The 14,396-nt window shown below is 38.1% G+C and overlaps 1 protein-coding gene across 1 annotated transcript in view; it reads left to right on the forward strand.

Moving 5' to 3' along the window:
* The window catches only part of WDR70 (WD repeat domain 70), a 252,518-nt gene that overhangs the window by 183,655 nt on the left and 54,467 nt on the right, over nucleotides 1-14,396 (forward strand). Inside the window, exon 11 of the mRNA XM_034773141.1 lies at nucleotides 12,847-12,946. Within this exon, the coding sequence (XP_034629032.1) occupies nucleotides 12,847-12,946 (100 nt within the window). The remainder of the gene's footprint in view (nucleotides 1-12,846; nucleotides 12,947-14,396) is intronic.

Consider the following 14,396-nt stretch of genomic DNA (forward strand, 5'->3'; position numbering starts at 1 on the left):
TCCTTTCTTGGAGAAATGTGTTTCTCTTTGTAAGTTTTAAACATTTATCAGGAAATCATATTAATTTCTCTTGGCTATCTGATAAATCAATTAAAAGCTGTAATTTTTTGGTCATGATTAAGATCTTTTATTTAACCACAGACACTGTAGTTTAATGTAGATATCTGCTTATTATCGCTCAGACTCTACAGTATCTTTTAAACTTATTAAAATGGGGTGTCAGTTTTGTGTGTGGGCTTTGAAGTCTTACAAAGATTGTGAGAAATGGCATTTGAATGATTGTTGAAGTAATTTTGTGGCAGCTGCAGTATAGTTAGTTCTCTATATGGCCTCTGAAAACTTGCCCATGCTGTTGCTTGCTGAAAATAGTCAAAAGAATATTGTACATGATGCTATTCAGGGTTTTTGTAAGTGCTGTGTTTGCATGGGCAAATGTAGAGAGCCCTACAGACTGAAACAGTGGCGTTATAGTAATATTAATATTTTGTCAGACATACGGTTTTAACAAGATTTCATAAGAGAGAAACTCATCATAGTTCAGTTGGTTCTTTTTTGAAGGAAAAAAACCAAAGCCCACAACCCCTTTGATGGTAGCTTGGCAAGTCCATTTGGAAGCAATCAATATTTTTAATGAGAGAGGCAAGAGAGTGTTTTCCAGCTTAGAATAAGAAATACGTTTTTAGCAGGTATTTAGAAAGGTTAAATATCATAAATGTTGACACAAAAGTGCTAGCAAGGCAAGTTATTTTAGTGGCATAGGTTAGATACTAGTTTATGAAAAAATGCATAGGGACATTGCTTTTCTATGGTTGAACATTTTCCACATGTAATGTAAAAACCAAAAGAGGATACTGTCCAGTAACTTTTCTTTTATTAGTGATCATTTATCATTGTTTGTTGGCCAACAAGGACTTTTGTCTCAGATATAAAGTTTGACAATACAGCCAAAGGTTCAGAGGAGACTTAATTTTTAAAATTGTTAAGAGAATATTTCGCAATACTATTGAGAACCCATGTTCCCAAACTAGGATTTTTGACGTTTCTCTTGATTGATTCATTTTAAATAGTTTGAAACTATTTGGTATAGTTAATACTGTCTGTGAGAAATCAGTAGATGGATGAGAAAGCAAAGACAAAAGGCATTCTTGTCCGTATGTCCTAGATCATATCCTTTTGTAACACTGGTCATCCAGTCGACTTGCCCTCTTTGTCTGCAACTCCATTTAATCAAGTGTTTCAGGTTTTTTAGCCCAATTGTCTTCCCTGAGACCTTTAAATAAAATAATTGAATTTATGTGAATCAGCTTCTTACATCACTTTCAATGGAGAAAATGGCAAGAGGTCTTTCACTTCCTGCTTGGTTATACCGGCCTCTGATTTATGTTAAAGTTAGTCTCTGTTGTTTTAAAAAAAAGATTAACCGTCTCTCCCCTCAAAATTGAGAATTCATCAGATCAAGGTTTTCACATTTGGTTCTTAAATTTTTTAGCACTGAAATAAATCTTGGTGAAAAAGCTTCATAATATAGCAGCAGGGTTCCTCACCACAGGGCAATATAAAGATGCAATTATTGAAATTAAGGATGGTAAAAGATCTGTTACATCATCTATTCTTTTGCTCATGTAGGGTTGTTTCCCACATTATATTTTTTCACTGCTGCTTGAAAAAGCTGTAGATAAAAAAAAATCTGTATTTAGTACTGTTCAGAAATGCTACTATACCATTGCAGTGTGGAAAATCACTACTGGAATGTCTATATAAAATGTATAAAAGACTGTTGCTGGGTATAGGAGGACACATGACTATGCAATCTTGGCAAAGAAGTTAGAAAAATGGAAACAGTGAAAAAATACACCGACATTTAGTACAGTTGGAAAAACAAAACTTATACACAGTGGATAAAAAAATGTCACAATGTTCATAACCAATGATCACAGAAGTAGGAAAAATTGTATAAAGAAATCTTAAGCATGCTAACAATGCTTGAAAACATGTTTGAGAGGGAAAATAAGATTGCAGAGAAGGGTGAAGTAATCATGGATAAACTCTAAGACCTAAAGTTTCATGAATCTTGTTTGCCATTGGTGAGACCACTTCTGGAATAATGTGTCTGCTTCTACCATTTAAAAAGGATGTTGAAAAATTAAAGTGTTCAGAAAAGGGCTAGAAGAATAATTCAAGATGTGGTAAGCACACACTACAGAGACTTAAGGAGTTCAGTCTATTTAATTTACTGAAGGGAAGCAATGTGTAATGGTCTATAACTACTTACCTAGGAAGAAGATACCACATGGCTCTTTAATCTAACAGACATAACCATATCCAGTATTGGGATTGGAGTTAGAGGTAGATAATGCAATTAAATATCTTTCCCGGTGTTTGGCAGAGATTAGGGCATGGTTGAGAGCAAGATGAATATGTCTTCATCCAAATAAAACATAGGTGATATTGGAAGGTTTGAAAAAGAAATTGGAAGATATGGCAAAAACTATTGTCCCTCTCTGACTGAGGATATATCTTGGCTTTGTGTCAGTTGTGATCACAGTTCTGATTACATTGCCAAGTCTCTCTGGATGTGATCACCCTTCAGTGTGAACTGTGACAGTTTTTTTCAGTTGCCCCATTTTCTTTCTTTGCCCCCATAATTCACACCTTTGTCACCACAGAACGAGACTATTGTAATGTGCTGTACTTGGGGTGACATCTTGTATCTATTCAAAAGCTACAACTACTGCAGAATACAGCAGCACACTTATTAAATGAAACACATTGCTGTGAGTGTCTTGCTCTGGTGATTCATAATTTACACTGACTGCCTGTGGATTTCACGGTGGGAGACCAGAATTCACTGTCCGTGACACGTTTTTCATGGCCGTGAATTTGGTAAGGCCCTACTCATAGCACACGCAGCCCCAGGGAGGACACAGAGTCTCAGGAGCAAGGGACAGAGAGCGGAGCGGGGACCAAGCAGCTGCCCTTTAAGGAAGGGGAATAGCAGAGCTCCTGCACAGCTGTGGGAGGGGGGAAGGACCCCCCAACATCCTGACAGCCAGGAGCTGCCTCCTGCCTGTCAGCTTTTGGTCCCTGCTCTGGGCAGGCTCCATGCAGCAAGGAGGAGCTGGAGCAGGAGCTGCTGCCACCACAAGAGGAGCAGGAACAAAAAGCGCACTTGGCCAGGCAATAATGGTGCTTCCAACTGCTTCGCTGGCTTCCTGCAGCACTGCTCCTCCACCGTTGGGATACATCTAGAAGACTTCCGAGACCTGAGTCAAGCTGGGGCCACATGCACACAGGAAAGCAATAGGGTGGAGATCCTAGGTCCCAGTTTAACATGGTCTTGGATCCTCCAGCCCTGCGGGGTCCTGGGACCCAGCGTCTAAGCCCTGGGTTAGCACTATTGATGTCTGGACAGAAGGGGGGTTAGGCTTGAGCCCGGGCTCAAGCCTGGGTTTATCTTACCGTGTAGGCATACTCAAAGAGAACATAAAGTTAGAAATGAGTGAACAATAAAGGGAAAAGTCAGCTTGGGTAAAGCAAAGGGTGTATAGGGAGAGAGGAGGTCAGATGTAGATAGGGGAATAACTGTGTATGGTTGTGCGTTTGCAGCTGGAATATAGTAGCAGAATATAGCAAAATATTAATGGGTAATCTCTTCTTGCTGCAGTTCTAGAATTCAATAAGAGATTAGCACAGTAGAAACTTCCTCAGTGTCTTACATGCCCCACTTTCTACACCATCCACCTCAAATTAATGCCTCTGTTTTAAAAATAGCTACAAAATGTTAGGGACAAAAAGAAAAAGGGAAAAAACCTTGGCTGGAACAAATCTGTTGTGTTAAAAAAGCATTAGAAACTTGGAAAATCATCAACTAACTGAAACATATCCTTGAAATGTGGTCAGAAGTTCACAAGTTTCATTTATTATATGTATCGTGTTACTCTGAAGGTGCCTTGAATTTCTGAGGTATAACATAACTGTATATGCATCACCATGTTGAGCTTCTTCCTGCTAGGATTGACAAACATGTTTTATTTGGGATAGTATTTTTTTTGCAATGTGAATTCCTCTTCCCTTACTTCTGGATAGAGACCACTTATTTGTGGGAAACAGCTTTTTCAATGCTTGGTCATCTCCTTTCTTCATTATACTGCAACAATCATCTCCTCCTCTCCGACTTCAGTACTTCCGATGTTGTTCCCCTTCAATCCATCCAAACTTTCTGCATAGAATATATTCCTTACTTGCTGCTCTGACCATGTTGCTTCCCTTTTTGAATCCTTCTCTTGCTTCCTCTTACCTTTTAATTCCATTGTCACCTTAGAACTCCGCAAAAGTGTGCCCCTGCCTATGTTGCTGCTCTCACTTTGCCCTGTTACCCCATCTCTCATTTTTTATGCCTCATTTGAACATCCTCCTTTTCTTATGTGCCAACTATGCTCCCTGTCTCCTTGCCAATTATTCCTTAATGCATATGTCCACCACAAGGCCAACTGACTCTAATTTGCTGAACAAGTGTGTTTTGTTGTGCTACAAAACACACATAGATGCACAACTTGTTTCATTAAATACAGCCTCTAGTTATCTGGTGCATTACATGTCTGAATTATCATGGCTTTTTTAAATTGTAACCTCCCTCGGGTAGGGATCTGCGTCTTCCTCTCTGTTTTCTACAGTGCTGCAAACACTGTTGGCATTCAGTAAATTATCATAGCATATTTTGGTCTTATCCATAGATTTATTTACACCCAATCTGTTCATAAATTAGAGCAAGGCTTTCCTTGTATTCTGTGAATAGTTCGTTCATTCTGATCATGATATATGGTATAAAACCTTTAAAATGTCATGTGGAAGTCATAAAGACATCCCCTGTGGACCGCAGAATTCTTTTGCTGGGACTAATATTAAATACTTTGCGAAGGAAAGAATGTATTACTGTACATTTGCTGAAATGTGCTAAAACTATCACTATTGTCACATATTTGGGGACTTGACATGACATGAGCTGTCTACACAATGATGGGTAGATTTAGTATTAGGTAACTGAGATGGGTGTATATTTATGAAGCAATTTGGTGATACTTCTTAAAACTAAGGGCAGGGGGAAAGCCAACAGGTGTGGAGGAGCACGTGGTTCGGACATCCCTTAGGGAGAATCTATAAGTGGAGATTCCCTATGTCCTAATAAGGAGGAGAGGATGGAAGATGATAAAATACAGGTAGGATTTGATGAGAGAGAGTCAAAAAAAAAAAAAAAAAAAAAGTCCCTTTCAATTACATCATGTAATGGCAGACAGCTAAAAAGTGACAAGTTTTTAAAGTGCTTATATACCAATGCTAGAAGTCTAAATAATAAGATGGGCAAACTAGAGTGCCTCATATTAAATGAGGATATTGATATAATAGGCATCACAGAAACTTGGTGGAATGAGGATAATCAATTGGACACAGTAATACCAGGATACAAAATATATTGAAGGACAGAACAAGTTGTGCTGGTAGGGGAGTGGCACTATATATGAAAGAAAGCATAGAATCAAATGAAGTAAAAATCTTAATTGAACCAAACTGTACCATAGAATCTCTGTGGATAGTAATTCCATGCTTGAATAATAAGAATATAGCCGTAGGGATATATTACCGACCACCTGACCAGGATGGCGATAGTGACTTTGAAATGCTCAGGGAGATTAGAGAGGTTATTAAAATAAAACACTCAACAATAATGGGGGATTTCAACTATCCCCATATTGATTGGGTACATATCACCTCAGGAAAGGATGCAGAGTTAAAGTTTCTTAACGTCTTAAATGACTGCTTCTTGGAGAAGCTAATCTTGGAACCCACAAGAGGAGAGGCAATTCTTGATTTAGTCCTAAATGGAGCACAGGATCAGGTCCAAGAGGTGAATATAGCTGGACCGCCTGGTAATAGTGACCATCATATAATTAAATTTAACATCCCTGTGGTGGGAAAAACACCACAGTGGCCCAGCACTAGCATTTAATTTCAGAAAGGGGAACTACACAAAAATGAGATTAGTTAAACAGAAATTAAAAGATACAGCACCAAAAGTAAAATCCCTGCAAGCTGCATGGAAACTTTTTAAAGACACCATAATAGAGGCTCAACTTAAATGTTTTCTCCAAATTAAAAAATATAGTAAGAAAACCAAAAAAGAGCTAAACAACAAAGTAGAAGAAACAGTGAGAGGCAAAAAGGCATCCTTTAAAAAGTGGAAGTTAAATCCTAGTGAGGAAAATAGAAAGGAGCATAAACTCGGGCAAATTAAGTGTACCACTCAAGAAAGAGATCTTGGGGTCATTGTGGATAGTTCTCTGAAAACATCAACTCAATGTGCATTGGCAGTCAAAAAGCGAACAGAACGTTGGGAATCATTAGGAAAGGGATAGATAATAAGACAGAAAATATCATATTGCCTCTGTATAAATCCATGGTACGCCCACATCTTGAATACTGCATGCAGATGTGGTCGCCCCATCTCAAAAAAGATGTATTGGAATTGGAAAAGGTTCAGAAAAGGGCAACAAAAATGATTAGGGCTATGAACGGCTGCTGTATGAGGAGAGATAATAAGACTGGGACTTTTCAGCTTGGAAAAGAGATGACTAAGGGGGGATATGATAGAGGTCTATAAAATCATGACTGGTGTGGAGTAAGTAAATAAGGAAGTGTTATTTACTCTTTCTCATAACACAAGAACTAGGGGTCACCAAATGAAATGAATAGGAAGCAGGTTTACAAAACAAAAGGAAATATTTTTTCACACAACTCAGTCAGCCTGTGGAACTCCTTGCCAGAGGATGTTGTGAAGGCCAAGACTATAAAAGAACTAGATAAGTTCAAAAAAGAATTAGATAAGTTCATGGAGGATAGATCCATCAATGGCTATTAGCCAGGATGGGCAGGGATGGTGTCCCTAGTCTTTGTTTGCCAGAAGCTGGGTATGGGCAAGAGGGGATGGATCACTTGATGATTACCTGTTCTGTTCATATCCTCTGGGGCACCTGCCATTGGTCACTATTAGAAGACGGGATACTGAGCTAGATGGACCTTTGATCTCACCCAGTATGGCTGTTCTTATGTTCTCAATTGACCTCCATTCAGTAATTGGCCACTAATTTGTTTGCTTAAAGGAAAGACATAAAACAAGAGTTAATGCACAATGTTCAGAAACTGATTCAGAGAGAGGGAGAGAACTGGAATTTTGGATGTAGATGCAAGAAGTAATGTTAATAAAAAAAAAAACGTTTTGCCAATGATTAGTAAACAAGATTAGGCTATAGTTAAATATGTTAAGAGGCCAGAGGCCAAAAAGTTATTTTCCTTGAAAACTGCATCAACTGTTCCCAGTGTCTGCAAAAACTTTTTGTTCAACCTTCAATTACTTTTAGAGTACTTGATTTAGTATTACAATTCAGGGTTATTTTCTTCAGTAGAGTAATATATTGAGGGTGACTTTGCAGTTAGAAAAACAATTTTTTTACTAAGAAACTGAGCAAATTATTTTTGGAAGAGAAATGCAGAACCCCTTTGTAGTTTTTACATCATTTTCGGGGTACAACCTTATTTTAAGTGGGATCCTAAAATCTTTGGGCTGGGCAGGTTTTTGAAAATCGCTGCCTTTTTTTTCTTTTAATATTCAAACTTAAGATAACATATACCCTAACTTTTCCCCCCTTTCCATTTTCAACATTATGTTAGCTTGTAAGGGGAAAAACAGGCACAGAGGCTTTCTGTTTTCACTTCTGTGATTAAATACAAATAAATGTGTCTGAATCTGGGAGCCTTTGGTAGGTACCACCCTGCTAAATATCAAGGGTTGCTCTTCCAATGCAGAAAGATTCAGTTTAATTGACAGATTAAATTGGCAGTATTGTAAACATTTTACTCAGAAGAATCTAGATCCTACATTTATTGACTTTAGTGGAACTTTTGAGTGTGCAAGGGATGTAGGTCAGAGATCTAGGTTTGGCCAGTTTATTTAAAATGGTTAAATTCTATATCTTAATGATAGTTGTGACAGTTTGATGTGATGGTCATTTGGTTATGGTTAATTTATTTTAATTATTTGTGGTATTTTGCAAACACAAAATAAATCATTTTAAATTACATGGTAATATTTAATAAATATTGCAGGATATTTATTTACCAGAATAATTCACAGTGCATCTCAAGTGTGTTATCACACATTCTGAAAACAACCTTTTTGTAGTTGATGTCATAAAATATGTTCTTGGGTGTTTAAGAATAACACCAACAAAAACTTCATTTAAAATCTGCTCAATGTGTAGTGTCCAGAATAAGTATATTAATTTAGAAATGACAATTTTAAACATGGTTCCTAAGTACATTGATTAAACCTAGGTTACTCTATTCAGTTTCCAAGTAGTGTAAGAAAAATGTACATGATTTCCCAAGCTTTCTTTATGTGTACATGTAAGAGTTAGTTGTATGTACATTTCCCCTAAATTTTAGGCCATATTTAGGACTCAATCCTGCAAACAGCTGAGCAAGTGAGCAACTTTACCTATGTGAATATCTGGGCCCTTAATTTGTAAATATAATATATTACAGACAGAAAACTACATTAGAGAACATTATTATTAGTTTGCAAAGTCAACTGTCTAAGTTCATATGTCAGAATCATGGTTGCCTGTGGAACCTAATTTATCCTACTTGTGCATATGTATTATGATACAGTCTTTAATTGCATAATACCATACTATTTTTTCCACAGAACCCCTGCCTCATTCAATGCACAGGATGGATGGTGTTCATTTAATGAACAGTTCTTCAATTTTTCAATGTGTGGCCGTAGGCCTTATTTACTGCATACTGCTTAAACTTGGAAGACGGAATTATTGAATTTCCTCATGGGCTTTTCTATGTTGCTCATCATTAGTGTTTGTGTGCTTCGCAAAAATTAATTATCTTCTCCCCAGCCCTGTGAGGTGATAGAGGTGTTACTGTCCCCATTTTACAGATGGGGAGCTGAGGCACAGAGAACATTCTATAGACAACCTTAATATTGACATTTCCTAACTTTTGAGTGCTTGACTTTAAAACTTTAATAATGTTTTTAATGTAGTTTTTTGTGTGTAATAACCTAGCTTTTTAAAAGCAAACTGATAAAACAGAAATTCCATCATGCGGCATCATATTGTCACCCACATGGGTCCTCAGGAGTGTTGGAAGCTTAGATCCACTGTACAGACCTCTGCCTCTTGAGGTAATGGATAACTGATAGCAATAGAAGATCGTCATACTCTATGTGGACTAGCACTAGAAGGGGATGAGACACACACGTTGCCGGTCAATTCCACAGATAATTGCTGACAGCAGAGAAATTGAGACACTGAGAAATATTGGGTTCTGCTATAGGCTGCAGAGGGGAGTGTTCCTTAGTGGGGAGAGACCCTTCTGCCCTGTCCCCTCCAATCTGTCTGTCCCAGGCCTGTCTCTTCCTCAACCCTGGCTCCTTTTCTCAGTCCCAATTTCCTTGCCAACCAGTCCCAGTCTCTACTCCTGAGGCTTCTCATCTCAGTCTCCTGCCCAGCCAGCCCTTTTTTCCCCTTTCTGTCGAACTCCTTCTGTCCATCCTCCTATCCAGTGAGCCCCAGTTCTTCACTACCGGGTCTTTGTCCAGTGTGTCTCTTTCTTCTCCAACTGGCTCCTAGCCTCTCTCTCCAGGCTCCTCAACCAATCTCAGTCTCTCTCTTCTTCCCCATCCCCACCCTCCACAAATCCCTCCTGGCTCTTTGTCTCAGTCTCTTTGTCCAGTTGGTCCCATTTCTATTCACCTACTCCTCATCCCAGTCTCCTTGTCCAACTGATCCCAATCTTTCCCTTTTTCCCTCCAGCTCCTCATCCAACATCAGTGTCTCATTCCCCCAGCCAGCTGGATCTCAGTCTTTACCTCACAAACAGCTCCCAGTCTCATTGCCCAATCAGTCCCAATGTCCTTTCCCTTCAACTCCCAGTCACAGTTTCTCTCTCCACCTCCAATCCCAGTCTAACTAGATTCCTTTTCCCTCATCCTGGTCTTTTGTCCCCACTATATTCAAATCAGACAGCTTTCTCCTCCACACTAGCTGGGTGCCAGCAAGGGAGTGAAGGGATCATTGAGAGCACAGGAGAGAGCCTGCTGTCAAGTCCAGTGCCTTGCCTCACCTTGGCTCAGATCAGCCAGGAGTTGCAATTACAGGAATCTGAGCCCCCACAGTCATGGGTTGGATCATGGTCTCTCACTGTGTGGAATCTTAGATTTTAGCTGTTAAAATTGAAGTCTCTACTGAGCATATTGAAAAGTGTAGTTTTTCAAGGGCTTATAACTTGGCCAGATTTGAGCAGATTTTCACAAGGATGGCAAAAGGTTTAAACCTGACACATAGGCCACTGTCCGTCAAATTTCAAGCCCCTGCTCCTATGGGTAGGCACACTAAAGTATTTCAGAGAAAAGGTTTCAAGAATCTTTTATCATGCTCAAAACACTGTTTCTCACTAGCCGTGTTGTTGGCGACAACTAGACTAAATGGGTTCGAATTAAAAAAAAAAAAAAAACTCAGCCTGAGGCAGACGTCCAACATGAAGAATTTTAACCCAAATGGTTAAAGTTTGGCAAAATTGTAAGCAAGAGAAAACACTTATAGTAGGAAGTGGCAGACAACCTTAATTCTAACTGCCTATGATTAAATTTATATATGGAATCTTCCATACTGAAGGATTTAAAAACATGCATATATGTACGAATTACTTTTGTCATTTTACACAAACTGTGTTCAAGGGCTTTTCTACGTGAACACTTAGTTTATGGCAAGTTTAGGTATGAATCTATCCCACACTAGCCTGCTTCACACTAACTGATCATGTAGACCTTGCTGACATCCACCAACAGTTTTTTAGTGCACTTTGATTTAGACCAGGGGTTCTCACAACAAAATGTTTGGTGGCCTCAGAATGTGGCCATCAGCTCTTGCTGGTGGCCGCTCTAACAATTTTTCCTAAAATACTTAATTAACTTTAGGAAAAACAAATGAATATGCATATATACATGTCCAAATCATTGTAATTTATTTATGTAGGATTTTTTTTTTTGGAGAATCAATAATAAAAATAATGTACAGTTGTCTCTATTCTTTACTGGACCTAAACAGAATAGAAACTCAAATAAGGTGCTTTGCACGTTCTTGTCTTTTGTCTTATTGTGTTTTAGCTTTTTTTTGGTTGCTTATTTTTTAGACTTGCTAGTTACTAAGTCTGCTGTGAAAAGTGATATTAACAAACACACAAATATCACTTTTCACTGCAGACTTACTCAGCCCTGGCAATCACGGGGACAAATTAAGCCCTAGATGGGGAGGTGGGTATGGAGGCAGCGGTGCCAGGGGTAATGGGGCACTACGGGAGGCAGTGGAGGCCAGAGGTGATGGGAGGGGTAGTGAGCTCAGGGAACAGAGCCCAAAGCCCTGCGGCTGGAGCCTGCCATCCCAGGGCTGAAGCCCGACTCCCACCACCCTAGGACAGTGGGGAACTCACTGGCTGCCTGCTCCTCAGGCTTTTGTGTCTCCAGAGAGGGGCCACTGCTTTGCCCCCTACCAATAACGACCCAGAAGGCTGTGGCTGCAAGAAAAGCCTGTGGTGGCCACATTTGAGAAACGCTGATCTAGACCCATTTCAAAGCAGGTTAAATCAAAACACACTAAGGACCTGTTAGTGTATATCAGTGTGGTCCACATGGACAATTAATGCCCGCATTCTAATACAAGGTAGATTTACATCCCAGTTTGCCGCAAACTACATGTTTGTGTAGACAAGCCCCAAGAATCACAGAAATTCAGCTATATCTGGGTAGCAAATAATTTTTCTTTAACAGAGTACAGCTGTACACAGCATTTAAGGAGAGAAAATAAAGAAGGATGCATTTTCTAAATGAAATATCCGGGAATTTAATTAAGTGGAACGTAAGTTTGTGAAAAGTGCTTTGGTATCTTTAATAATTAGGACCTTTGTTTTAAGCAAGGAAGAGAGAAACCTGGGTTTTGTGAAACCTGTAAAACTTTTTGTAGTTAGAGATTTCACGGAACGTTTTTTGAGTTTCACAAAACATTTTTCCCTTTTTAATATAAGGGAATTTCAAGACAAAGGCGGATTGTCTTGGTTAAATAAAAGTCTGTTCTATGCAAGCAAAAGATTCATGTATAAAAGTAATTCCTGCCCTTTTTCTAGGACTAAAACAAAAAATATACAGCATTTCCAAATATGAGTTTTTCAGGTGCAAAATGGAACTCAAACCTCAGAATATTTGAGTTTTATTCTAAATCTATAACCCCTGATCTTAGGCAGATTCTAAATTTGGCAAAAGAAATTCTCCTAGTCCTTCTTTTAAGTCTTATCCAAAATATTTATAATGCATTTTGACATTTTTAAACTATAAACCTGCTATAGGAGTGATGAGAACTGAGTGTCTCGTAATAAAAATATTTTAATCTCAATCTTTTATTTCTCATTAATGGGAGTTACATGTGGGTATTGATTGTATGTAGATGTGCAATTGTTTTTCTGTACTATAAAATGAAATGTAGTGAAAAGTTAAAATTTGCCTTTAAAACTGCTTTAATAATAATAATAATCTATAATGCAAAAGGAACATTTTAAAAAGATTATAGAAATGTTTAACTGTTTTCCCCTCCTTGACTCAAAAATGATTTTCTATTAAAAAAAAAAAGACAGGAAATGTAATAAAGAATGCTTAATGCTGTAAGGAAATAAGTATATTCAGTCTGGAAGTAACAAAGTTTTTAAATATGTTATTTGCTTGACAAACAGGTTCATACAAAGTTCCACTGCAGGCAGGCACATGCTCCTGGCACTGAAACTTCATGCTTGACGTTTTCCTATGATGGTACTATCCTTGCTAGTCGAGGAGGTAGGTGAATAAAAAGCTCTTTGATGTATGTTGCTTAATGAAATAAGTTTAGATTTATGCTAACTATTAACTAACGTGGGAAAGAAATTCTGGCCATTTTAAATCATATCACCTAGAGGTAATTTTTCATGCTAGGAAAATAATGCATTGAAATCAGAAGTTAGCTTTTCTCTGGATTTATTTTTTTTTTAATCTGAAATACTTCGCAAATCTTATCTTTCATTACCATACCTTGCTCTAAAATTGTGCTTCATCAGCAGTTCTGAACATGGATGTGGGAAGTATGTCAAACTTTCTAAGGGAGTGCGGCAAGGCTTCCTGCTCATCGTGTCATAACTTCGCTGCTACCCCTCTGTCCTGAATAAATTTGAGTGAGTGTCTTTGTGACCTGTTGCACATGGATGCGGTGCCACTCAAATTTGGTCCAGCCATCCTTCCATCATGATGGAGGGGCACCTGAGCCAAATTTGAGTGAGTGGCTTTGCAGCCTGGCACACTGCGTCACAATGCCCACTAGCAGTCTTCAGTACTGAAATTAAGAAGTACTGCCCTGAAAACTTTGTGGATGTTAAAATATGTGCTTTTAAACATTTCCTAGTCTATGCACAGCAGGATCAAAGGGCTGGTTTATTTAAAGTAGAAGCTCCTTTATCGGAATCACTGTATTAATGGCTCCAGTTCCATATAGATTACAATAGAAAGTCCTGTTTTGTAAGGTGGGCTTGAATGTTGAGAACACCTGTGGTACATTTATGGAAGGACATTTATAAAAATAATTAAGGGAAATTGTTGAAAAAAATTATTTAATTTATTTTGCTATGTTTTTATTGTACAAATTCCAATCTTTTTTTAACCCGAGCAATAATAATCCACCAAAATCAGAAATTTTAAATTTGAATAAAATAAACAAAATTAACTATTAAGAAATTTTCAAAATTAATACAAAATGTTCAAAAGTAACAACTTTTTTCATTTGTTCTTTGTGGAAAAGCCTCCATCTCTCGAGCAGTATTCACTTTATATTGTTTATTATTTATTCTCTCCCCAATTCACTTGTCTATACACTGTAATTTTTTGTCATTTGTTTGTATTTTATCTAATTTGTATTGTAAACACCATGAAAAAGGGAGCTTCTTATTTGCCTGTAAAGTGTTGTCAACCTCTGTGCTCCTGTATAAATAATGAAACATTTATAAATGGTTCTCTGAGTCTCCTCCTGCTGTTATAGGCTGAGATTTTCAAAGCTGCCTATCATGCTCTAATCAGACTTTCTCTTTATGCTATTCGTTTTCTTCATTTGTCCTTCCACGTGATACCTTCCTTTGGAGGACATTTTCTTAAGCTCTGTATTTGTGAATTTATGGAACTTGTGTCTTTTTAGGTAGGCTTTTGTGTCTTTTTAGTGTTGTGTTGTTGCACTTCCTTCCCCCGTGTTCTTCCCATCCTTATT

This window comes from Trachemys scripta, chromosome 6 (genome assembly GCF_013100865.1).
Source record: "Trachemys scripta elegans isolate TJP31775 chromosome 6, CAS_Tse_1.0, whole genome shotgun sequence".
NCBI lineage: Eukaryota > Metazoa > Chordata > Testudines > Emydidae > Trachemys > Trachemys scripta.